This window comes from Grampus griseus, assembly GCF_964374135.1.
Source record: "Grampus griseus genome assembly, chromosome: 13".
In the NCBI taxonomy this organism is placed as follows: domain Eukaryota; kingdom Metazoa; phylum Chordata; class Mammalia; order Artiodactyla; family Delphinidae; genus Grampus; species Grampus griseus.
Genome location: NC_139007.1, coordinates 22,120,803 through 22,145,589, shown reverse-complemented (window position 1 = coordinate 22,145,589; position 24,787 = coordinate 22,120,803). Strand labels below are relative to the sequence as shown.

Here is a 24,787-nt window from a genome sequence, read left to right as displayed (position 1 = left end):
AAGCTGGGTCCTGGGACTAGTGCCAGCCCACTGGTGGGCAGAGGCAGGTCCTGGGGTCTCTACCTGCAGGGTTCAGGGGTCCCAGAGCTGGTGTCGGACTGCTGGTAGGCTGAGCTGGGGCCTAACAGGTCCTAGGGCTGGTGCTGTCCTGCTGGTGGGTTGGCTGGGTCCTGCCATGGCAAGTTACAGGGCTCTGGTGGTCCTGGGGCTTGTGTCTGTCCACCAGTGGGGGAAGCTGGGTCTCGGAATCTCTGGCTGCAGGGCCCTGAGAGTCCCAGGCCTAGTGCCTGTGCCCTGGTGGGTAGGGCCAAGTCCTGGGTCCTCTGTTGGACACGGCCATGTCCAAGGGCAGCTGTGGGCTCAGGGGCTCTTAAGGAAGCCTGCCTGCTGGTAGGTGGGGCTGTATCCCTACCCAGGTAGTTGCTGGGCCTAAGGCATCCCAATACTGGTGCCTACAGTCTAGTGGATGGGGGTAGGGCTGGGTCCCAAGGCTAATAAACTAGAGGGAGGATTCCAAAATTTTTTGCTAGCACCAGCATCCATGTGGTAGAATGAGCTCCTAAAAATGGCTGCCGCCAGTGTCTGTGTTTCAAGGGTGAGCTCCAATTGCCTCCTGCCTCTCTGGGAGACTCTCCAAGATCAGCAGGTGGGTCTGACCCAAGCTCCTTTCCGATTACTGCTTCTGCCCTGGGTCCCAGAGCAGGTGAGATTTTATGTGCGCCCTTTGAGAGTGGAGTCTCTATTTCCCACAGCCCTCTGGGTCTCCCGAAAGTAAGCACCACTGGGGACTTCCCTGGCAGTTCAGTGGTTAAGACTCTGCACTTCCAATGCAGGGGGCGTGGGTTCAATCCCTGGTCGGGGAACTAAGATCCCACATAGCATGTGGTGCACCCCCAAAAAATTTTTTTTTAAAGTAAGCACCCCTGGCCTTCAAAGCCAGACTTTCTGGGGGCTCAACTTCCCCGTGCAGGACTCTCGGGCTGGGGAGCCTGATGTGGGGTTCATACCCCTCACTCCTTGAGGAGAGCCTCTGCAATTGTAATGATTCTTCCGTTTGCGGGTTGCCCACCCAGGGATATGGGTCCTGACTGTGCCGCAACTCCTCTCCCCCTGTCTTGTTGTGGTTCCTTCTTTATATCTTTAGTTATAGAAGGTCTTTTCTGGTAGGTTCTGGTCTTTCTCAGCAACCGTATCTCTGTGAATAGTTGTAATTTTGGTGTGCCCGTGAGAGCAGGTGAGCTCAGGGCCTTCCTACTCTACCATCTTGGGAACTCTCTCATTCTTGTGGATTTTTTTTTTTTTTTGCGGTACGCGGGCCTCTTACTGCTGTGGCCTCTTCCGTTGCGGAGCACAGTATCCGGACGCGCAGGCTCAGCGGCCATGGCTCACGGGCCCAGCCGCTCTGCGGCATGTGGGATCTTCCCGGACCGGGGCACGAACCCGTGTCCCCTGCATCGGCAGGCGGACTCTCAACCACTGCGCCACCAGGGAAGCCCTTATGGATTTTTAATAAGGTCATTTGTCTTGGAGAATCTGCTTTTTTGTATCACTGAAGTTAGTGTAACCCTCCCAGCCAAGGCAGGGGTTGCCAAGTCCAAACTGATCTACAGATGTGGAGCTGTTAGTACCTCTGTTTGGCCGACTCTACAGTCAAGACATTTCTGCTCTCATGTTACGGCACCATTTATGTCAGAAGCTTGTCTTTAAAAATCCATATGAATAAAAAGTTAACTTTTTATGGAGGTCCATATGTAACAATTCCATCTCACTAGTTTGGAACTTTTACAAGTGTCATCTTCAGTTCATTCATGACTTGTAGTTGGAAAAATTCATTATTTATACCAAAGACAACATGATAGATATCTAAGAAACAGCCAAAATCACAGGATTAAAGTAGTTTGCCTTGTGGCCATATACAGTAACTAGAATGTTAGAAATCAAGGACCTTGATTCACCTCCCATCCCCCAATCCTGTTCCTATCTGGGTCTTAACTTACTTTAATAAATGGCATTACCATACGTCTAGTTGCTCAAATCAAATGTCTGGTACGAGTCCTTTCCCTGACCATCCATGTTAATTTAGCTATCAATAAATCTGATCTAGTCTACCTCCAAAATTTATATCACATCTATCCACTTCTCTCAGTTTCCACTGCCTCCATTCATTTCACTTATGGACTACTAAAGTGATCTCCTGTTCTTCCAACCTGAAATCTACAATCCATTTTCCCCACATCAGCCAGAATATGTTCATCAGCTACCAGCTGCTATGTAACAAACCACCCCATATCTTAATGGTTTAAAAAAAACAGCTATTTTATTTGTTCATGATTCTGTGGGTTGGCTGGCAGGGCTCAGCTGTAACAGCAAGTCTGTGTTTCATGCAGAGTGGGCTGGACTTGCTCATGTGGTTGCAATTTGGGCTGGAGAATCCAAGTTGTTGTCCCTCTCATGCCTGGCCCCTCAGATGGATGGCTGGAATTCTGGGGCCTCTGTATTCCTGTGCTCTGGAACATCTCAGGGCCTCTGTAGCCATGGGGCCTCTCCAGTAAGCTAGCCCAGACTTCTTTTCATGGTGGCTAAAGACACCAAGAAAGTGAAAAAGGAAGTAGCAAGGTCTTTTATGACCCTATCTCAGACTTTGCACAGTGTCACTGTCACTTCTGCTGCATTTTGTTAGTTAAAGCAAGTCACAGAGCCTGCCCACATTTAAGAGGAGGAAAAATAGGAGGAGGGAGTGGCAAAGTCACATTTGCAGAAGGGCACGTGGGATGGCATGATTGTTGAGGCCATCTTTGGAAACAATCTAGCAGCGTAAGCTTTTAGAAATGTAAACCACACATTTCACCTCCCTTTTTAAAACTCTTCAGTGCCTCAGTGGCACTTGGAATAAAATCCAAACTCTTTATACTGGTGGAGAAGACTACCTGTTTCTCATGACTACCACTGTCCCCCTCTCCCATCACACTGATATATTGTTCCTCCAACACCAAGTCCTTTCACTTCTCCTTGATTTTTCTAACTGCGGAGATACCTTCCAGGGGAACACGCTCCACCTTGACTCACTTTGCTGTCTGTCTCTGTCTCACGGTCAACTCAAATGTCACCTTCTTTGAAAGGTCTTCTCTGGCGACCCCATCTAAATCAGGCTCCTTCTCTCATCCCCGGTTTCTCTCTCATCTCTCTCTATTTATTTCCTTCAAAGTACAGCCCTAAAAATCTAATTGTCTTCACGTTCATTAAAAAAAAAATTTGTAGACTATTAAAGAGATAAAGTTATCAAATATATCTATATATCTATAAAGGCTACATATATATATATACATATATATATATATATATATATATATATATATATAAAGGCTACAAATATGTTTGCACATTTAAAGCAGAATATTTCCCTCTGTGGAGGGAAACCAGGAGACTGTAGGGCCGGTGAGGGGGGCAGGTTGGGGGAAGACACTAACATTTCACTGGATATTCTTTTATGCTGTTTGACTATTTACCACATGCATGTTCTTAAAATATCAAAACATTATTTTAATAAAATATATTTAATGATGGTTTGTCTCAGTGGAAATGATTTAATGATTTCATCAGGGCATCAACTGTCTTAGGAGAACCGGAGACTCTGAGCTGCCCTCTTGAAAAAGTTGGCTTTCCTGGATTAGCAGGAGTGCGGCAAGATTCTGTAGAAGGCTCTTTCTTTTGTTTGCTTCATCAAGAGAGAATCAATGGCTTTAAATACATATTTAAAAAGAAAGTCTTAAAGGCTTTCAACATGCGAATCCCAGGAACCAGGTGCAATGCCATCAGATGCCTCAAAATACCCCAAGATGCAGGGCTGCAGTCTGTATTTAATTGCCTGCCCTATTCAGGACTGCAATTATTCTGCCGGTACAGGTCTCTCTCTCTCTTTTTTTTTTTTGTGGTACACGGGCCTCTCACCGTTGTGGCCTCTCCTGTTGCGGAGCACAGGCTCCGGACGCGCAGGCTCAGTGGCCATGGCTCACGGGCCCAGCTGCTCCACAGCATGTGGGATCTTCCCGGACCAGGGCACGAACCTGTGTCCCCTGCACTGGCAGGCAGACTGTCAACCACTGCACCACCAGGGAAGCCCTACAGGTCTCTTTTAAACAGCTCTCATGTTCCTTGTCACAAAGCATCTAATTGGTAACAGCAAAATAATTCACTAAAATAAGGGCACAAACTTTTGGCCTTTAAAATTCAAATTTTAAACAAAAATACACTTAGATGTTATAGTTTAGCTAAGCATGTAGTACAATAGAGCCATATTAGTCAGAAAGGGAACTAAATCACATGTTTTTTTTAATGATCAGGTTTACTTTTTAAAAAATTTTTTTGGCTGCGTTGGGTCTTTGTTGCTGCGCGGGCTTTCTCTAGTTGTGGCGAGCGGGGGCTACTCTCCGTTGTGGAGTGCGGGCTTCTCATTGCGGAGGCTTCTCTTGTTGCAGAGCGCGGTCTCTAGGCACGCTGGCTTCAGTAGTTACAGCATGTGGGCTCAGTAGTTGCGGTGTGTGGGCTCAGTAGCTGTGGTGCATGGGCTTAGTTGCTCCGTGCCATGTGGGATCTTCCTGGACCAGGGCTCAAACCCGTGTCCCCTGCATTGGCAGGTGAATTCTTAACCACTGTGCCATCAGGGAAGTCCCTCACTTGCTATTTTTGTTCCTAATAAAAGGAGTGGTGGTGATCAACAATTTTATTATGACAAGTAGTTTTCTAACTTCTGTTCATTAGGAAGCTTTTCAATTTTTCTTCTTTTCCCTCCTTTCAGTGAATCCTGTAAATTAGTGGCCTGAGACAACAGACCCATTTTTTAGCGTCTATGTATGTTTTGGTTCTTTACCTAGGAGATTGGGAGCCAGCTTTTCCCTTCCCCTTCTCCCTTTTCAGTTTCAGGCCATAATGTAATTGACTTTAGCTTTAATGCCATTAAATAGGAATAGGTCTAGTGTCCAGCTGAGTTCCAAAGTAGTTTCACCATCTGGTACCTTCCATGTGGTACCTTGGGTGAATATTTCTTATCTGTAAATTAAGGACAATAATATTACTTAATGGGAATATTTTGAAGGTCATATTATTTGGGAAGAGCTCCTTCCTTATTCATGTCTTTTTTTCCCAATATTAGTTGGAAAATTTTGGCAAAAGACAAATCTCATATTTCATGATGCTACAAAATATCTCTGAACGTTGAGTCTTTTTAGAAAGGAAGGGTTAGCAAAAATAGAATAAGCATTCCATAGTCATTATACTGTAATTCCTTCCAGTCTTCATGCAGTCCTGAAGGGAGGAAGGCCTGAGAGTCATCATCTCTTGCACGTCAACTCATTCTGGTTGCACTCTTGTACAGCATAGTTCATATTTACGTCACTGTGGCATTTCCCAGGGTTTAGAGTAAGTAGAAAATTTGGCTTCCGTTTTTTTTTTTTTTTTTTTTTTTTTGCGGTACGCGGGCCTCTCACTGCTGTGGCCTCTCCCGTTGCGGAGCACAGTATCCGGACGCGCAGGCTCAGCGGCCATGGCTCACGGGCCCAGCCGCTCCGCGGCACGCGGGATTCTCCCAGACCGGGGCACGAACCCGCGTCCCTGGATCGGCAGGCGGACTCTCAACCACTGCGCCACCAGGGAAGCCCCTGGCTTCTGTTTTTTCCTGAAGTTTCTCTCAAAAATATGTCTGGCCATGTACTGTATAACTTCCTCCCTTCTTTTCTTTCATTCATTTCATAAACTTCAGCACCTATCATGTATGTGGCAACCTGCCATGGTTACATACAACAGCAAAAACCAAGAGTAGCCCAGAGACAAATCCTCACATTCTTGAGAACGCCCTCCTGGGGAGAAGTCACAGAGCCTGAGTTCCAGGCCAGAGTGATCAAGGCGGTAGCTAATTCACTGAGTAGATCCTATACCGAGTGTCTCAAAGGCTTTCAGTGTTTAGTGTCTTTCTATTTTTATTTAATTTCTGAAAGGATCCACACACACGACTTTCAATTTTTTTTTTTTTTTTTTTTTTTTGCGGTACACAGGCCTCTCACTGTTGTGGTCCCTCCCGTTGTGGAGCACAGGCTCTGGATGTGCAGGCTCAGCGGCCATGGCTCACGGGCCCAGCCGCTCTGTGGCATGTGGGATCCTCCCGGACCGGGGCACGAACCCGTGTCCCCTGCATCGGCAGGTGGACTCTCAACCACTGCGCCACCAGGGAAGCCCACGACTTTTAAAATTTAAAAATTTCTAAGATATTTTTCAACATATTCTTTATTTGAAAGCTGACAGTATTGAAATGATAACAGAAAAAAAGAGAAGCAATAAAGATTTTTCCTGTTCTGTTCAATCAAACTTTATCAATACTGTACATTTCTGAAATGACAGTGAATTTGAATCTCTTAAACCTGTACATGACTCTTATCTACCTTCGGGTGGAGCATAATTGAGGATTTGGGTTTTATTGATTTTGTGTGTGTGTGGATTTGTTCCTTTTTTTCTCAAGAATGGTCAAATTCTCAAATATCCTAGGGTATGCTCCAATCTCCTGCTGGTGTTCCCCGCCTCAGGATCTCTCTTTTGCGGGGGGAAGGCAGAGAACCATTAGGTATCTCCGTTTTTTCTTGATCTCAGGCACAGAGGGGCCTTTGGCTTAGCGACTGTACTGCCTGAACCCCTGGATCCCCAAGGCATACACAGTCAGCAGACAGCCCAAAGGATGTCCTGATGGTCTGGGCTGACCTTGGGACTGGCTTCTAGGGCCCTCTGCACTTTGAATCAGGCCAGCTCAACACTTCCCCAGGCTGGTGGTTTGTTCTGGGATAACTGAAAGTCTGAAAACCACTCTAAAAGAGCCTACCTCCCAGGTACTTCTTTCCTTAAACAGAATGGATGAAGATGGACTAGGAAAATTACTCCTCGAATAATTTCCTCTGATAAGAGCGAGTAGAGCTTGCTTGTGCTGGATATACTATTTGCCCCTACCCCTGCCCCTGGAACCCACTGCCCTCCCTACCCAATATCTGAGTCCTGGACTAGGTTGCAGTCTCTCTAGCCCTTTGGCGTCCAGTTGGATTTGGTCAATGGGAACCTCTTTCAGGAGAATGAAGGGACTTCCCTGGCGGTCTAGTGGTTAGGACTCTGTGCTTCCACTGCAGGGGGCCTGGGTTCAATCCCTGGTGGGGGAACTAAGATCCTGGAAGCCAGGAAGCACGGCCAAAAAGAGAAGAATGGAGGGTGGGAGGCAAGAGAGGTCAGTGTGTTCCTTCCCACTGCTGTCTCCTGGACAGGAGGTGGCCCTGGCAGTGGCTGTCACCAGCTACAGCTCCTGTTTTGAGTCCCCTGTCCAGGACTCTATTTCCCTTCCTTTACACCAACTAGTTTAGGGGAGATAACCTCTTCCCACTGTTGTTAATCCCTGTGTCGATCCCTAAACTCTGCCCACATCCTAGTAAATTGTCCCTTTTACTTTATAAAGCCTTTTGAATTAAAATCTTTGCATGTGCCATCTATTTTTCTCCTGGGAAGGACCTTGACTGATACAGCCTTACATGTTGTACTGCCTCCACCTGGAAAATCCCAAAACCTCCTAGGAGGTGTCCGCATCCACCTTCAACACCTACAGCTACTACAAAATCCAGGACCGGAGTCATGATTTGCTAGACTGGGATTTCTTCCAGGGCATGAACACTGTTCTGAGCCTACGTGGAGGCCCGCACCCTCACCCCGTAGCCCAGCCCCCTGGCATAGGGTAGGTTCTCCATCCAAATTCCCTACCTAGGCAGCACCCTGGGGCCCCAAGAGCCTCCAGCCTGAGCTGCTTTCCTCCCCTTCTCCTCCCCCATACCACCTGCGGAGCTGCTGGCACCTGTAGAATCTGGATTATCCTGCTGGCCAGCTGGTTTATTTCTCATTGTGCTTGACAGAAGGAAGTTCATCCACGTGATTTTTTGCACTATCCAGAAAGGGCGGGTACGGTATGTCCTGTGGTGAAAAGCTTGTGGAGGAATGCCGGTTTTAATCTCACCCTCACCCTGCCGCTAGTCCTGTCTCCCCGTCCACCGCCCCTCTCTCCCCCCCAAGAGCCTTGAAACGTTTTATTTTGAGATGTGGGATTTGGGATTACAGTCTGTTCAACAGTGAGACAGGCGGAGGTGGCTATGAATAGCCCCTTGGTGTGTTACACACCTGAGACCTTTGCCCAAACGCCGCAGAGGAATTATTATTCAGGCTAGGCAGCCACGAGGCATGTTATTTTTTCAGGAACATTTACAGCTGGGTAGGCCTGATTAGCGAATGCGTCTGTTTTCTTGCTGGGAAGCACTTTGAACCGCAGACGCACACTAAAAGGCAATTGCTATGGAGACTGCGCCGCCTGTGCGGCGCATATCTCTAGAGTTTTCTTCTCGGGGCGCTTCAGCAGCCACGGGGTGTTCTAGGCACGCCGCTCGGAGAGGGGGCCTGGGCGCAGCAGTGTCCGGGGCGGGGGCAGCCCACTTGGGACTGGAACCCTCGGCCGGGACCGAAAGCTGGAGAAGGCCGCCCTAGGTAGTGTGTGTGTGTCGTGGGAGGGCGGGGAGAGGTTCTCCGGGTGCGCGGTACCCCAGCTCGCCCGCCTGTGCGGGGACCACGTGCAGGAGAGGTGCTTGGGGGCCCAGGGCGAGCAGCCGCGGTGGGTGACTGCGCCGCGTCCCGGGTCCCCGGGTACCGGGCGAGTGTCTGTGTGCGCTTCTGGGTGGGTGGAGGGGCCCGCGCCGGCCTGCTCCCGGTTGAGTGTGTGTGCGCGGCCACGGCCCAGCGCCCCAGCGCCCCAGCGAGCGGTGCTCCCGGGAAAGCGCGCGCGCGCCCGTGCGGTGTGTGTATGTGTGTGTGTGAGAGAGAGAGAGTGTATGACAGTGTGTGTCAGGTGACTTGGGTCACGCAGTCTCTCCCTCCTCTGGGGAGGAACTGCCGCGCTCTGGCTGACTCCTCCGCCGGCGGGCGGGCGGGGCAGGGGGGGCTCCGGGCGCGCTGCGAACGGCGGGACCCAGACCTGGACGCCGACCGCTGCGAGGGACGCGCGGCCCCCGCCTCAGCCCGCGAACCTCGGGACAAAACCCCAATTCAGAAATAGGTTGCGAGCGGCAGGCCGGGAGGTTTGGCGCCCCCCCACCAGAGACCCCCGTCGCCCCGGGGACGGCCGGCCGTGGGCGCGATGAGCCAGGTGCTGGGGAAGCCTCAGCCGGAGGAGGAGGACGACGACGAGGAGGATGAGCTGGTGGGGCTAGCGGGCTACGGGGACGGGCCCGACTCCTCGGACGCCGAGCCGGACAGCGGGACGGAGGAGGGAGGTGAGCACTGGCTCCCCCGCTCGGCCCCGCGCCCCGAGCGTCCTCGGCCCGCACCCCGGCCGGGCCCGGCGCGCGGGCAGCTGACTTGGAGGGGATCCAGGCAAGCGGAGTTGGGGGGTGGGAGTGGGGAGGGGCGCCAGAGGAGCCGCGGCGAGATGCAAAATGGGGGCGCCCGGGTGCAGGCAGCGGAGCGGGGGCCGGGATCGGTGGAGAGGACGGAGAGGAAGCGTCTGGGCAGGAGGAACGCGCGCTCTCTGCCAGTTCCAGGGCCAGTACCTCCCCCACGCCTCACCCCGAGCTCTCCGCAGGGTCCGGGGGTTTGGGAGGGGAGGGGACCGCCCGGCGTGCCCTGGGATCTCTCCCTGCTTGCTGCTGTCGGAGCCGGGGTCAGATGTCGTGGCTAAAAAAGGCAGCCGGCGGCAGCGTGACTGGCAGGGTCGTCGGCAGCTGCGGGTGTCAGTCTTGCCCCGTGTCGCCGCGGGAGGGGTCCCGGGGCCGCCCAGGTCGGCGGAGGGATGCACCCAGGTGATAAAGGAGTCGCCGTGTGGCCGCGGGTATCCAGAGATCCAGGCAAATAAGGTTGTTAGGACACCTTATCTCTGCTCAGCGTCACCACCTGGGCATGGCAGCGCCTGCCCTGGAGTGAGCGCGGGGCGGGGGAATACGGAGCCACTCAGAAGCAAACTCTGTTTCCTGTTCAAGAAGCAGGATTTAGCAATTGTTCAGCCAGCGGGGGCTTGCTGCGTTTAATTCTTAAGGACTAAGGGAGTTGAGAGCTTTTTAGGATTCCAGAAAGGTTCATCTTTTTTGTTTCCCTCCAAATCGAGGAAAAAGTCCTTTATCGTAAGGTCTTTTGGAAAGGTCAAGTAGAGTGACGCTGGTAAACATAACATCTAGGTGGAACTGTCAGCATCCTGAAGAAGGAACTAACTTTTAAAATGTTCACTTGGCAGAAATTGCATGAGGGATAAAAAGTACTTTCGTGACTGTTGATTTTGAAGAACTTTTATTGAAAATTCACTGGACTTGTTTTAAATTCTCCATACAAACAAAGCCTTTCTCGGGGAGGGGGTGAGTTTTCATTATTTTACGTATGGTGAGTGCTACTTTCAATTAATCTGAAGGGGAAGGTTGTTAACTAAACCTTGAGCCTGATAGATGAGAAAGGAGCTTTCCAAGTCGCCCTTTTTCATAGTGTCTGGTCCCCAGGGAGCATTTGTACTAATTCCCTATTTGCTTAAACTCGTGTGTGCACCTGTGCGCCTCTCTTTTCCGCACTCCCCATAACTGGTCCCACAGTCGAGCAGGTGGCCACATTTTTGTAGATGAAGGCTTTCAACCCTTTTGTTGGAGTCTCTAGGGCTACCTTTGGTGGTTAAATTGTTCAGTCGCTTCATTATTATTCAAATTGCGTTTGTTAGCCCCTCCCAGATTCTTCGGAGGCTCCGGAGAGATTCAGAATGGGGATGTATTTGCAAGGTATTTGAAACCGAAGACACACAACAGGGTGCAATTGTGATCCTCTTTGAAAAAAAGGAAAAGAAATAAGAGACCGTATATGGGAAGAAAAACCCTGTAATTTGATATTGTCCTGGGGGCCAGAGACTGGGTTCCAGGAAAAGCACGGGACCTGTTTGTTTATTCTGCAGTTCTTTAAGGGGGCACTTTAAAATTTTGATTTGGGGCCTTGAAGTGAAATTAACGCTTTGGCTGAGGGGCGGGGATTTCCTGAACAAAGGGCTTCCCCAGATCTGGGTGTAGGATGCTCCCCAGTGCTCCTAACCCGGGGCAAACCCGCCTGTAACTGATGCTTATGATTACTTTAGTAATAAAATCCTCCCTCGTGAGTTCTTGGTATCAAACTGAAATCTTGCTATAAAAGCCCTGAGTATATTTGTGTGGTAAGAAGAGCAAACATTACTGAAGCCTGGCCTTTCTCCACCTGGGCCTGCTGTGGATACCGTCTATTCTCTGAAGATTTCCTCCATTATCTTGGGCTGCTTTTCTTTCCATGTGTTGCTGGCTTTGATTTTGGGGTTTAGGCCTGAATGTAGAATCTCTATCAGAACATTCACTTTCTAGAGTAGCAGATAGGCCCCTCAGTCAGCAGTTCTAGCAAGGACTGTCCCTGACACCTGTCATGCCAGCTGATATGGTCCTGGGGAGTCAGGATGGGGGTGGAGGCTGGGAGTTGTGACTTCTTGTGTTCCTGAGACAGCAAGGTGCCGCCAAATGGTCATCCCGATTTCTGATGGGCCCCGGGCACGTGTTGCCTTATAACCCTGTGTTATTTGGGGTAAATTTTACATTTACTTACTCTCAAACTCAAGATGTGGAAAGTAGCGGGTGGGGAGGACTTATTTCCTCTGAGAAGAGATGTATATGGTGCACTTTGAACCATGAGCAAAGCATTTCTCTAATGAATTCCAAACCATCCTAATGGACTTGGTTTAGTGCCTGAGCTTCTCGGAGACCTGGGGCTTTTTCCATGAGGTTCAGAAATCTACCCTGGTGGGTGGGATGCAGGCCTGACCAGCATTGCTGTGCAAAAGACTGCAATTGAAGGTGGGTAGTGTGATTTTTACTTCCCGTAGTCTTACAAGGAACCTCTGATCTTATTTTTAAACCGAGTGCCTTGTACCTTTTACCACATTGTGTTAAGGTTGAAAATGTAGTGCAGCTAAGGTGAGCCTTAAACTGCACTTTTTTGGCTTACGTTCCAAATTTTATTCATGAATAGCAGGCGTGTTCTTGAGCACTTTAGTTCTGTTAAGGACAGGTTTGGGCACTTCTCAACCCCCCCTTTCAGGGTCGTTAATCAGAGATAAGATGAATCTCATCTTCAACCCCCATGCTCCAGATAAAACTCCAGAGACAGGAGACAATAATTAAACCATTAAAAACAATTGCCCCGAAAATATTATTTTTAGACACATGGACTTTTAAGTCTTTATTAAATTACAGTTCTTTAAAAACTGTAATAACAAGGAAACCAATTAAAAGATCATATTTAGTCAGAAAGTGAAATTATTTTTTCCTGAAGTCCCTCCCAATTTTTTAAAAGTTTTTTTTTAATTAATTAATTAATTTTGGGCTGCATTGGGTCTTTGTTGCTGCACGCGGACTTTCTCTAGTTGCCACGAGCGGGGGCTACTCTTCCTTGTGGTGCACGGGCTTCTCATTGTGGTGGCTTCTCCTGTTGCGGAGCACGAGCTCTAGGCGCGCGGGCTTCAGTAGTTGTGGCACGTGGGCTCCAGAGAGCAGACTCTGTAGTTGTGGCGCACGGGCTTAGTTGCTCCGCGGCATGTGGGATCTTCCTGGACCAGGGCTCAAACCCGTGTCCCCTGCATTGGCAGGCAGATGCTTAAGCACTGCGCCACCAGGGAAGCCCCCCCCGCCGCCCCGACTCCCTGCCAGTTTTTAAGGGAAATTTGGCTAAGACAGCTGCTCTGCCAGGGTCCAGCTAAGTGCGGTCTTGTTTTCGTAGCAGCCTGTGCACGCTCTCAGGGTCTGAGGAAGTGACAGTTAGGTGGTCCCTGGAGGCACAGAAAATCCAGGGTCAGCAGGTGATCCTTCCCTGGTGGCTGTAAAGGCAGTGAATCTGGTGATTCATTTCTCATCATTAGTGTCAGCTTTTTTTTCTTAAAATAATTTTTTAAATTATTAGTGAAGTTACCTTCTCATTGTTTCTTGAGGGTAAGTAGAGAGAATTGTTCTTCTGATATCGAATCTGTGGCTCAGAGATGCCAGGGGACTTTCCTGCAGCCACAACATGGGCTAGAACTGAGCAAGGTTTAGGAGAGGGTCAAGTACATGGAAATGTAAGCCCCTTCCCTTGTAACTGTGCCTTGTCCAAAAAGAGTTGGGTTGACTGCAACCCTGGCTATTGCCAATCTCTTGGGTTTCCTTCTGGTCCTGAAAATACAGAGATATATGTGTTGGAATAGATGGAAACACAGAATAGTTAAAAATGATGTGACCAAGGTCACGCCTGAGGCCCAAAGCTTATTCAGATACATATGGTTAGAGAGCATATTTTTATATCAGATGTGTGTGAACATGTTTCAGTGATTCCTGGTATCATAGAATCTTGATTCTCTACTTTTATAAGAAATATCTCCCATTTTAATATTAGAACAGACCTGGGGTAGTCTAATGGAACAAAGAGGCAGAATCAGCAAGTTCTGGAGTTCTGGATAAGGTGCTGTGCCTGAGAGTTCACCTGCTTTGTTCAGTCCCCCCAGCTCGCATCACTGTTGGTGGTATGATTTTACTTCCTATCACAATCACTTCTGTCCTGCTCATTTTTCTCACTTCTCTACTTCCTTTATTCTTGTATTCCTTACCTTTTTTTAAAGGCAACTTTTCAATTCTCTTTTAAAGAGGGCTTTAAAGCTGTCCTGCGACAGTGGCTTTCCCTGGTTCTGCTGTAACGTGCAAGACAGATGGGTTTTTCACTCCTGGCCTAACGCGCCCGGAGAGCTGGTGAACTTTCTCCTCTTGAGGATCTCTGGGGAAGACTCCAGCTCTGTTTCTCAGTGTGTAAAATCGAGGGCGACATAGAACCAACCTTGATCACACTCAGAGTGATCGTTTGGAGGAAAAAAAAAAAAGCTCACAAGAACACTTTTCCCTTCTTGCAGAAACAAATCAGAACACATTAGAAATGTGTTTTTTTGTTTTTTGTTTTTTTTGGCTGTGCCACACGTCTTATGGGATCTTAGTTCCCAGACCAGGGATTGAACCTGGGCCACAGCAGTGACAGTGCTGGGTCCTAACCACTGGACTGCCGGGGAATTCCCAGAAGTGTTATTGGATGCTTATGTAAAGGAAATATTCACATATAGAATCATGTTTTTTAGTTACCTGCCAGTGTGATGTGAGAGGATTTCATAGAAAAAGATTAGGTCTTCACATATAAATAAAAATCATCTTCAAAAACCTTTGTGCCGGGCTTCCCTGGTGGCGCAGTGGTTGAGAGTCTGCCTGCCGATGCAGGCGACGTGGGTTCGTGCCCCGGTCTGAGAAGATCCCACATGCCGTGGAGCAGCTGGGCCCATGAGCCATGGCCGCTGAGCCTGCACGTCCGGAGCCTGTGCTCCGCAACGGGAGAGGCCACAACAGTGAGAGGCCCGCGTACCACACACACACACACACAAAAACCTTTGTGCCTTTGAAAATACACGTTCTGATTGCATTAAATTTTCCTTTCTAAGTAGTTCGTTAATCAAACGGACAGTGAATCTTCATGATTTTTGCATATTCTCTTATTAACAGTATTAGTATTCATATATTTAATTGCCACTTGGGTTGGAATTTCTTACTGGACTCCTGGCTCTTGAATGTGTAAGTAGTTCCATTGATCAGAAATGTAAAGGGCTACAGATAATGATGCAAATAGAACCAAACCAGGGGCCTCTTCCTAAAACCGTTAGTATGTAGAACCTTAAGCCTTTGTGGACCCCACAGAATACTAATAGCAAAGACATTCTAACTTTCCCTTAAGGCTGAGTGAGCCTCTCGCTGTGGTCACATTCCAAAAAAGACCTTCTCGTTACCTAGGCTTGGGCTGGGGAAAAAAAGAAAAAAAGAAGCCGGGTGTGTGTGTGTGTGGGTGTGGGTGTGGGTGTGTGTGGGTGTGTGTGGGTGTGTGTGTGTACACGCTGACAGCCTGATAGATGAGGAGATAAAGGCTCATGGGCTCTGGGACGTGTGTGAGCATTTACACAGCTGGTAAGTGGCCAAGCTGGGATTTGAACCCCAGTCTGGCACTATCACAGTACTTTTTCAACCATTCCATTTGCTACCACATTATCCTAATTCTTTTGTTAAATCTTTGTTTTATTTTCCAGTTTGGGATCTGTTCAAAGGCGTCTCATCTCTTGGAGAACTTTCCTAAATTATAATAGCTCTCAATTGTCTGATACATCAGAATTGATGAAATGCATTTCATACAATACCTTGTTCTCCCCAGGAAGCCAGGGCCAAGCCTGTCAGAACTGCAATTCCTTTTCCTGATTTCTGTTTCCTTCTTTGTTGTGCACATTCCCAGCCCACAGATCAGTCAGGTGTGGCCCCCAGGCAGCCCTGTCCCCAAGTCACGGATCCATCTCCCTTCCTTCCTTCTGTCGTTTTTGACAGGGCTCTGCCGTTTCTGGGTTAAGTCATTAGCCTGCAGGTGTTAAAGGCTGACAGGGGCTCAGTTAAGTAACCCCTCGCCATGATCCTGCTCCTTGGGTGACTGAGTTTCCCTGGGCTTCCTGGCGGTCTAGTTACAAAACTGAGCTATCTGGGAAATTTGGGTATGAACAGGATCCAGTGGAAGATATAGGTAAGGTGTGTTCGGTGCCCTGACCACAGTGGATAAGCTTCACCTGGGCATAAAGCTTATCCTCTTGATACCTAAATGCTGGGCTGGGCCAAAGTCAGGTGTGGAGTTTCTTTTTTAAAACTTCAGCTAATGTAGCTTCACATTCTGCTCAATCACTTTCATTTAATCATCCCAACCAGCGAACATCTATTGCGTGTTTATCGTGGTAAACACCGAGGCCTCAGTTTTCACATCTGTGAAGGATAAATGTTATCAATTTGGGGATTAGAGATGACACTGTGTGCTATGCAGGTGCTTAGTAAATGGTAACGGCTGGTGATAAGCGGTTGGAGCGGGTTGGTTTGAGCCATTTCTTGGTGGCCAAGGCCAAAACCTCTCCAGTGTGCCCTCACCCTCAGCCAACAAGATCAGGGGAAAAAAGGACCAATGGGGCACGGACTGCCTCAGCAAACTGCATTGCCGCTTTGTATTCATATTACCTTCTGAGGCCCCAGATCTCTTCCTCACCTGAGCCAAGGCCGACAGGCACCCCAGACTCAACAGCTTCAAATCTGTGTTCAGCCTTTTTACCTTTATGAACTTCACGAACAGGTCCTTATTCACTTGATCTTCCAGGTTAGGAACTTGGGGTTTCTTTCTCCTTTGTCCCCTATGTTCAGAGGATCACCAAGTACTACTGAGTGGATTTGAGCTTCTCATGAATCCGTTCCATCTGCCCATTTCCACATGCTTCTCCTTTGTGTTTCTAGAACAACCTAATTATTGTCAGGGAGGAAAAACTCTTAGGTTCAGGGTTGAAGTCCTGCAAATTAAACAGACAAATGACATGAACAAGGGAAAAGTAGGTTTAATTCAGTACTAATGCATGAGAGTTCACAAAAAATTCGACTTAAGGAGGCGGTTAGAATTTGGGGCTTATATACCATTTTAACAGAGGATGAGGAGGGGTAGAAGGGCACTTCTGGGAGAAAAAAATGACTTCAAAGGGAATGCGGGAAGGGGCACTTATGGAAAAACAAATCACTGGAAAGATAAATGGGCCCATAGGAGAAAAGGTGGGAGATAACGATAGTTTGGTGACAGTGTCTGGGTGTAGGGCTGACTTCTCTGTCTCCAAGAAGAGAAGATGAGAGTTGCTCCTGGGGAGGACATTTTTGACAACTGAGTTCTTTTGGGAGGGTCTGCTCTAGGCAAATAAGGGACTTCAGGAACTCCAGTGCCTTTAGCTCAAAAAAATTTTTATTCCATAGTGGCTTATTGGTGTCTGTACACTGACCCCCTCTAAGGAAGTCTGTTTCTGGAGTGAGCTTCCTGATCATGTTAGTCTCCCCTTAAAATCCTTAGTGATTTCCTCATGGCTTGCAGAGTAAAATCCAAACTTGCATCTCATTCATGAGCTGGCCTGTTATCTCTCTATAAATTAACTTATTCAATGATATTTATTGGGTTCACACCACATGCTACAATGTATTTTGTTTTTGTTTTTTTTGCGGTACGCGGGCCTCTCACTGTTGTGGCCTCTCCCGTTGCAGAGCACAGGCTCCGGTCGCGCAGGCTCAGCGCCCGTGGCTCACGGGCCCAGCCGCTCCGCGGCATGTGGGGTCTCCCCGGTCCAGGGCACGAACCCGTGTCCCCTGCATCGGCAGGCGGACCCTCAACCACTGCGCCGCCAGGGAAGCCCGCTACAATGTATTTTGCCTGTGTATATGTGAGAGACAATAAACAAGTAAACAAACAAGATAAACAATATAAAGTAAAAAGATAATTTTGTATAGTGAAGTACTATGAAGAAGACACAGGGATATTAGAAAGTGACGGGACCCCATTGAGGTGAGAGGAGGTAAAATTACCCCCGGGCTGAGTGGGACGAGGAGCCGGGGGAGGCCTGGGGAAAGCTTGCTGGACAGAGGGAGGAGCGAGTCAGAGGGAGGAGGAAGGAGCGAGTCGGAAGGAGGAGGGAGGAGGGAGGAGCGAGTTGAGGCCCTAAGGTGAGGAAGCAGAAGGCCCGTGTGGCTGCAGGGTAGGGAAGTGGTGGGGAGGATGAACCAGGCATGGGATGAGAGGGTAGCCCACTTAGGGCCTTTTGGGCTAAGAAGTTATTTGGATTTTATTCAAAATGCTGTGGGAAGCCGCTGGAGAGTGTGCAGGCTTTTCTTGTCTTTAAAGTATGTTCCCTAAACTCCAGGAAGGCCACATCTCTTCCTGGCACGACCTTTCCCTCATTCATCTCTTTTATGCCTCCTCTCCTTTAAGACGCAGATGCTATTTCTCCAGGGAACCTTCTCGCTGAACCCATAACACCTAGATAGCAGTGCATTGTAGTTGTCAGTTCCTCTTGTCTGTTTTCCCCCCTAATCGCTAAGGAATGAAGCTTTTCTTTGTGTCTGCAGCCTCTGGCGCAGCCCTGTCGAACAGAATGAACACTTGGCAGACGTTCAGGGAACCTTTATGAAACAGGAACAAACTGCCCTCTTGTAAATTTCACCTCTCTCTGGCAACTTCCTCCAAACCCCCAAGGACACTTTTAAAGAGCCCTCTTTGGGGTCCCATGTCTAGTCCCAGATTCTCCTGTAGTTCCTTTCTGATTTGCCTTTAAAAAAAAGTACTAGCCCTTTTATTGCCCGTTTCAAAGCCCCTCTCATCCTTCATCCTCTTTAACGCTTTCATTTTTCTCAGGTGGTTCTTATCAAGCTTGAGCAAGCGCGTGATACTCAGGGAAATGTCATGGCGGGGTGGGATGAGGCAGCCCTCTGCAGGAAGTTTGGAGGCTGGGGTGTTTCCTTTTCTGATGGAAGCTCCTTGCTACCACTCCTCCGGTGGAAGGAGATCCTCTGAGAAACCCCACAGGGTTTCAGAAGTAGAGATACTTGAGAGAGTGAGAGAGAATTAGAAGGAAGATTTTTGCCAGTAGGCTTTTCTGATGTAAGAAACCTCCCCTCTTCAACAGCAGTGGCCTACAAACATTTTTGGCTGTGAGTCCACAATAAAAAATACGTTTATATTGGGAACCAGCACCCACCTACATATAAGTTAATGTAAAAGAGTTTCACTAGCAGTATTTACTCTTCTTATGCAAAAGGCACTCTGATATTTTCTGGTCTCTCCTTTTGTCTTTGTTGCAGTTTTAGTACAGTGCCAGCCGATTGGTGGCTAAGGCCCTGGGTAAGGGCTCTAGCACATACCTGTCCTGCATCCTTGGGCAGGTTCCTTCTCCCAAGTTCCTCAGGTGTAAAGCAGACTTGTACCTCCTCATTGCGTGGGTAAAGTTTGTAGAGATGTCTATGTCTAGCGAGGTCCCTGGCGCACAGTATATTTCTGTACATGCTAGTTAAATATGACAAAATACATCTGCATGGGTGTAAGGGATCTCTACAGAGTTGATGGTACTCTTGCTGATCTGACTCACTATTTCCCAGCTGTTTACATTTGGTGGCTCATGCCTCCAGCTGTGTGTATATATTATAGCTGTATGTGTATTTCACTTCCCGGCCACTCTATGTATGCAAACACATATACACACTCCCTCCCCTTTCCACAGTGGTCTCCATCACCTCCCCACTCTCCCAGGAGGAGGAGATCCAACCGCCAGGGCACCAGTGTCAATGATCATGCCACACAGAGACTTGCAGACCCTGCTGAAGAGAAGTTACAGTCTGCATCCACATCCAACAGTATAAATTGGGAAGAAATAAAGACATTTTTATGTACTTAAATATTTTTGTAGTTGTACATAATTAAATGTGGTACCCCTATTTTATATCTTCTACTAGTTTGAGATACTTATCCTTATATTTAAAAAAATTGATACATAACTGGGCTTTTCTAACAAGGACCGTAGCATTCTCTTACTTACCTTTTGCCTACCTCTCCCTCACCAATCTCCCATGTCTACATTGTCTGGAATTTTAGTTTCTGATTTTTATTCAAAAATTTAAAATCAGGGACTTGCTGGGTGGCTCAGTGGTTAAGAATCCACCTGCCAATACAGGGGACATGGGTTCGATCCCTGGTCTGGGAAGATTCCGCATGCTGCGGAGCAGCTAAGCCCGTGCACCACAACTACTGAGCCTGTGCTCTAGAGCCCGCGAGCCACAGCTACTGAGCCCGTGTGCCACAACTGCTGAAGCCCACATGCCTAGAGCCTGTGCTTCACAACAAGAGAAGCCACTGCAATGAGAAGTCCACACACCACAACGAAGAGTAGCCCCTGCTCGCTGCAACTAGAGAAAGCCTGCGTGCAGCAACGAAGACCCAATGCAGCCAAAAAAAAAAAAAATTAAAATCAATACTTATTTCAATTCAATAGGTTTCAGTAAAATTTGTCTTCTATGGCTTGTTGCATTCCACTATATTTGAGTGTATTTTCTTCCAGGAGTGCATCCTTTTTTTAAAAAATAAATTTATTTATTTATTTATTTTCATATTGATGGTAAAATTTATTTTATCATCTGTGTTTATTCTGCTTTTCAATCCATATATCCTCCCCGCCCAACAGTTGTGTTTTTATTTCTAAGATCCATAAGGCCCTTTTTCATAACTGCTCTTATTCTGAAACTGTCTATTCTTGTTTCATGAATGCCATGTTTTCTCTGATCTCTGAGTATTTTAATTATACCTGAAAGTTTACTCTGACTCCTGTATAACTCTGCTTCTTCAGGTATACATTCTTCCATTTGTTGAGTCTGTATTCTCTTCTATAATCTTGTCTTTCCTCAAATATTTGGCATTTGAGGAAATGTCTAGAGGGAGGATGGTGGTGCTGCTTCCACCTCTTGAACTCCACACACATTGCAGTGAGGAAGGTCAGAGTACTTGGAGGGGGTACTGTGGGTGCTTCCTGTTCCTTCTGGGCATCAGTGCCTCTAGGACACTGCCCTGCCTCTCATACCTACACTCCTACATTCAGCGCTTACACTTGGAGGATAGTCTAGTGTGTAGTCTAGTGTGTATGTAGGTGCAGAGTTTATCTGCTTGGCTCTTCTCACTATGATTCTCCAAATAACAACCCTGTTGGTTGTTTTCATGTCCTTTGCTGTTTGAGCTTCCAGTTCTACCTTTTCCAGCAGAACCCTACCATTCATAATCAAGGGCTGCAGGTTCCCCCTTCCATCTGATCTTTGTGTTTCTTAGGGATTTCTCAGTAATTTGTCAATTTTGAGTTCTCTCTTTGGTCTCAAGCTCAGCTATCCGTGTTTATTTGTTCATCTATTTATTTATTGTTCATACCTTTTCTATTGTGCTTAGGGATTCAGTATGGGAAGGGGAGACTGACATGTTCTTAGTCTGATATTTTTGCAACTGGAAGTCCTGTTTTCTTTTTCAGTTCATGTCCTGCTTTTGCTAAGATTGACTTGTAATGATAGTACTGCAAGTATAGCGTATAATCCCTGATGAAGAAGAAGAAAGCTGGTGATCTTTTGGGTGGTTTAATTCCACATCACTCTGTCTAGGGCATATCATCTGCAATTTGTTGAATTGGGTTAAGTTGAATGGGGAAAGTGTGTGTGGGTAGGATGGGAGTAAAATGTTGCTTATAGTGGAATAGTGTCTGTGCACAGCTACTTACTTTTTCTTTATTCATTTACTGTTTTACCTGAAATTTATGTATTTCCCTGCACCTATTGCAAAGTGAAACATCAAAATATTATATATAGTAAATGAACTTTCCTAAGATTCTATCAGGTAGTAACCTGTGTTTTAGATAATTGTAGAACTTCAGGAAAAATTCTTAGTTGCAATAGGGAAATAAATCCAGTCTGTACTGGATTATGCTTAGATCAGGACCAGGGTCTGAGAAAGACATAACGAGGTGTAGCTCAGAAGGAAACAAAAAAGAAATGTAGAAAAATATATGTATATTTATTTTCCTATATTCTGCCTTTTTTCTTAAAATGTTGGTTTCTTTTCTTGATCTTTTCCAAGTTTCATACTGGGTCTTTTATTTTTCTTTACTTATTTTTTTGGATCAGTCATGAAGCCTTAATTCCAGAACATTTTATCACCCCAAAGAAAACACATACCCATTAAGAGTCACTTCCAATTTCCCCCTCCCTCTAGCCCCTGGCAGCCACTAAGTACTTTCTGTCTTTATGCACTTGTCTATTGTGAACATTTCATGTAAATGGAATCAAACAATATGTGACCTTTTGTGTCTGTCTTCTTTCATTTAGCATAACATTTTTGATGTTCATCCATGTTGTGGCATGAATCAGTACTTCATTCCTTTTCAATGGCTGAATAATATTCCGTTATATGAATATACAACATTTTGTTAATCCATTTATCAGTTGATGGCCATTGGACTCTATCTACTTTTTGGCTATTATGAATTGTGCTGCTGTGAACATTCATGTACAGGTTTTTGCTTGGACATATGTTATTTCTTTATTCCTAGGAATAGAATTGCTGGGTCATGTGGTGACTCAATGTTTAACCTTTTGAGGACCTGCCAAACTGTTTTTCAAAGCACACCATTTTACATTATCACCAACAGTTTAAGAGGGTTCCCATTTCTCTACATCCTCACCGACACTTGTTATTGTCTGTCTTTTTTATTTTAGCCATCCTAGTGAGTATGAAGTGGCATCTCATTGTGGTTTTCATATGCATTTCCTTATGGACTAATGATGTCGAGCATCTTTTCATGTGGTTATTGGCCATTTGTGTATCTTTGGAGAAATGTCTATTTAAATCCTTTACACATTTTTTATTGGCTTATCTTTTTATTGTTGAATTGTAAGAGTTCTTTATGTATTCTGGATACTAGACCCTTATCACATATATTATTTGCAAATGTTTTCTCCCATTCTTTGGGTTGTCTTCACTTTTTTGATAAGTGTCCTTTGAAGCACAAAAGTTTTAAATTTTGATGAAGTCCAAAATTGTTTCTTTGAGGTGTAACTCAAACAAACATCTCTTTAGTGCAGAGACTGATGATCTGGGCAAAGAAGGACCTTGCTCTGGAATGCTAAGACTGGATTCTCTCCCCCCATAGTCTGCTCCAGGAAACCTCTGCGCTTCAGACTCCAGAGTCCCTGCACGTGATGGGGAATATCCCAGGTTTTCTGACCCTCTGAAATTGTGTGAGAGGTGGTGATGCAGCATTTTTCAGGGTTTTGCACTTTCTAAGAGCTGGCCCCTCCATGAGCAGGGTGATGGAGTTAGCGCTCTCTGTATCTGGAAATGTAGCATTGTCTGTGGATCATAAATCTCATCTGAGGCGGAAGTGAAACTCATCTCATTAACCGCTGTGACAGCATCTCACCCTCGTTCTTGTTTTGTGGTTTCTCCAGTTCTGGACTTTAGCGACCCCTTCAGCACGGAGGTGAAGCCGAGGATCCTGCTCATGGGCCTGAGAAGGAGTGGCAAGTCATCCATCCAGAAAGTTGTCTTTCATAAAATGTCTCCCAACGAAACCCTGTTCTTGGAAAGTACGAACAAGATCTGCCGGGAAGACGTTTCCAACAGCTCCTTTGTTAATTTTCAGATTTGGGACTTCCCAGGGCAGATTGACTTTTTTGACCCTACCTTTGACTATGAGATGATCTTCCGGGGGACAGGAGCACTGATATTTGTCATAGACTCCCAGGTAAGGCTCAGTCTCGGGGTACGGTGGGACTGTAGCCCCCTGCCCCAGGCAGCCCCTTCTTGCAAACAAGTTCCTTTGCAATCACTTTGGTTTGGTTTTTAGAGTCAGGAATAGGACTTTTTACCTGACTAGCATTTCTCAGTTGGGGCTCTCAGGCTTTGCAAAGGGGAAAAGGCTCCCTTCACGCAGCCCTGACCAACATGCGATGTTGTGCTCTCAGCAAACCCTAGAGGAAACCTCACAGACGGGGGGCAGGAGGGACCACCGTGCAGGTCAGTGACACCAACGATATGTCCCCCCCTCTGGTACTCTTGGCAGACATCTATAAAAGATCACAAGTTCTCTATAACAAAAATACATATATATCTACATTTCAAAATGTTTACTATTTCCTTTGAAGATAAAGTTCTAAGGGTGAACATTTTTCTTCTGAATCATTATTGTAATTACTACTAGTACACAATTACAGCAGCATGACTAGTATGTATTTTATAGGTAACTAAATACAAAATGTAAAATTTGAGATACATATATTTTTTTTCCACTTAATTCATGTATCTATGCTTGACTAAGACAGGATTTGGCATCAATTCTTTTTTGTTTGTATAGCTGTTAAGTACTGAGAAAACTTGTTCACATAAGGTGAATATGGGGTGAGTTTTGTTCTAGCATCCACTCAATTGTTTAACTCCTTCTAAGTTATATCCCCTAATTTACCCAATTTTCTATCACAAAAAAATTATTTTTTCATAGTTTATCAGTAGACATCCTGATTGTGTCCTCCTTTAACTTTGCTGAAAGCAAAGAATTGGGAGCCCCTTGACTGGTGAAGAACCGTATTATCACCCAGGCATTGCTCACTTTATTGGTATTCAGACCAGCCTTCTGAATGGTCTCTTTGGCACTCTGGGTTTTTAAGACCCTGGGCCTTTCTCCTGTGAAGTATGGGCAGAGCTGGTGGTTTAAGGGGAGGAGCAGCAGGACCACAGATGCATCTCCGGCAGGTCAGTCTTAGCAAAGAGCACAGGTAGCCGGACTGGGACATTGACATTTACGTTCTTCAAACTCTCCATGTGCAGGGACTCTTAGAAAGTGTCCCCAATGGGTGGCCCAGCCCGAAGGCCCTCCTGAGGGCTCTCTTTTGTAGCTGTGGGGGAATAAAAGGCAACAAGTCCTGCAGGAATGCCCTAAGCCAACTCTAAGCTCAGGTCTCAACGTTTCCCTGCAACTGTGGACCTACAGTCAGACAGGTAGGGCCAAGCACTCCCAGCCCTTCAGGAGCCCAGTGGTGTTAGGGAGGAAGGGCTGTGAAGACCCTTAGTAATAATGGTTCTGAGCCCACTCTTAGAAAACCATTCTCAGACAAGACTACTCATGCCTGAGAGTATCATAAATTCATTCATGGAATGAGGTGCCTGTTTAATATAAAAATGAAATTTTCAACTCAGCCTTTTAGTTTCAAGGGACTGCATGGTGAACTTGTGGAGCTGTAGTCGCCCTACCCATGGGTAAGTAGATTCCAACCCTGACTCATCA

General features: G+C 46.8%; 1 protein-coding gene across 1 annotated transcript in view; it reads left to right on the top strand.

The window, feature by feature from the left end:
* Window positions 1-8,959: 8,959 nt before the first annotated feature.
* The window catches only part of RRAGD (Ras related GTP binding D), a 38,352-nt gene continuing 22,524 nt past the window's right edge, over window positions 8,960-24,787 (top strand). The window contains exons 1-2 of the mRNA XM_082668851.1: window positions 8,960-9,332; window positions 22,956-23,251. Of these exons, the coding sequence (XP_082524977.1) occupies window positions 9,197-9,332; window positions 22,956-23,251 (432 nt within the window). The 5' untranslated portion in view covers window positions 8,960-9,196. The remainder of the gene's footprint in view (window positions 9,333-22,955; window positions 23,252-24,787) is intronic.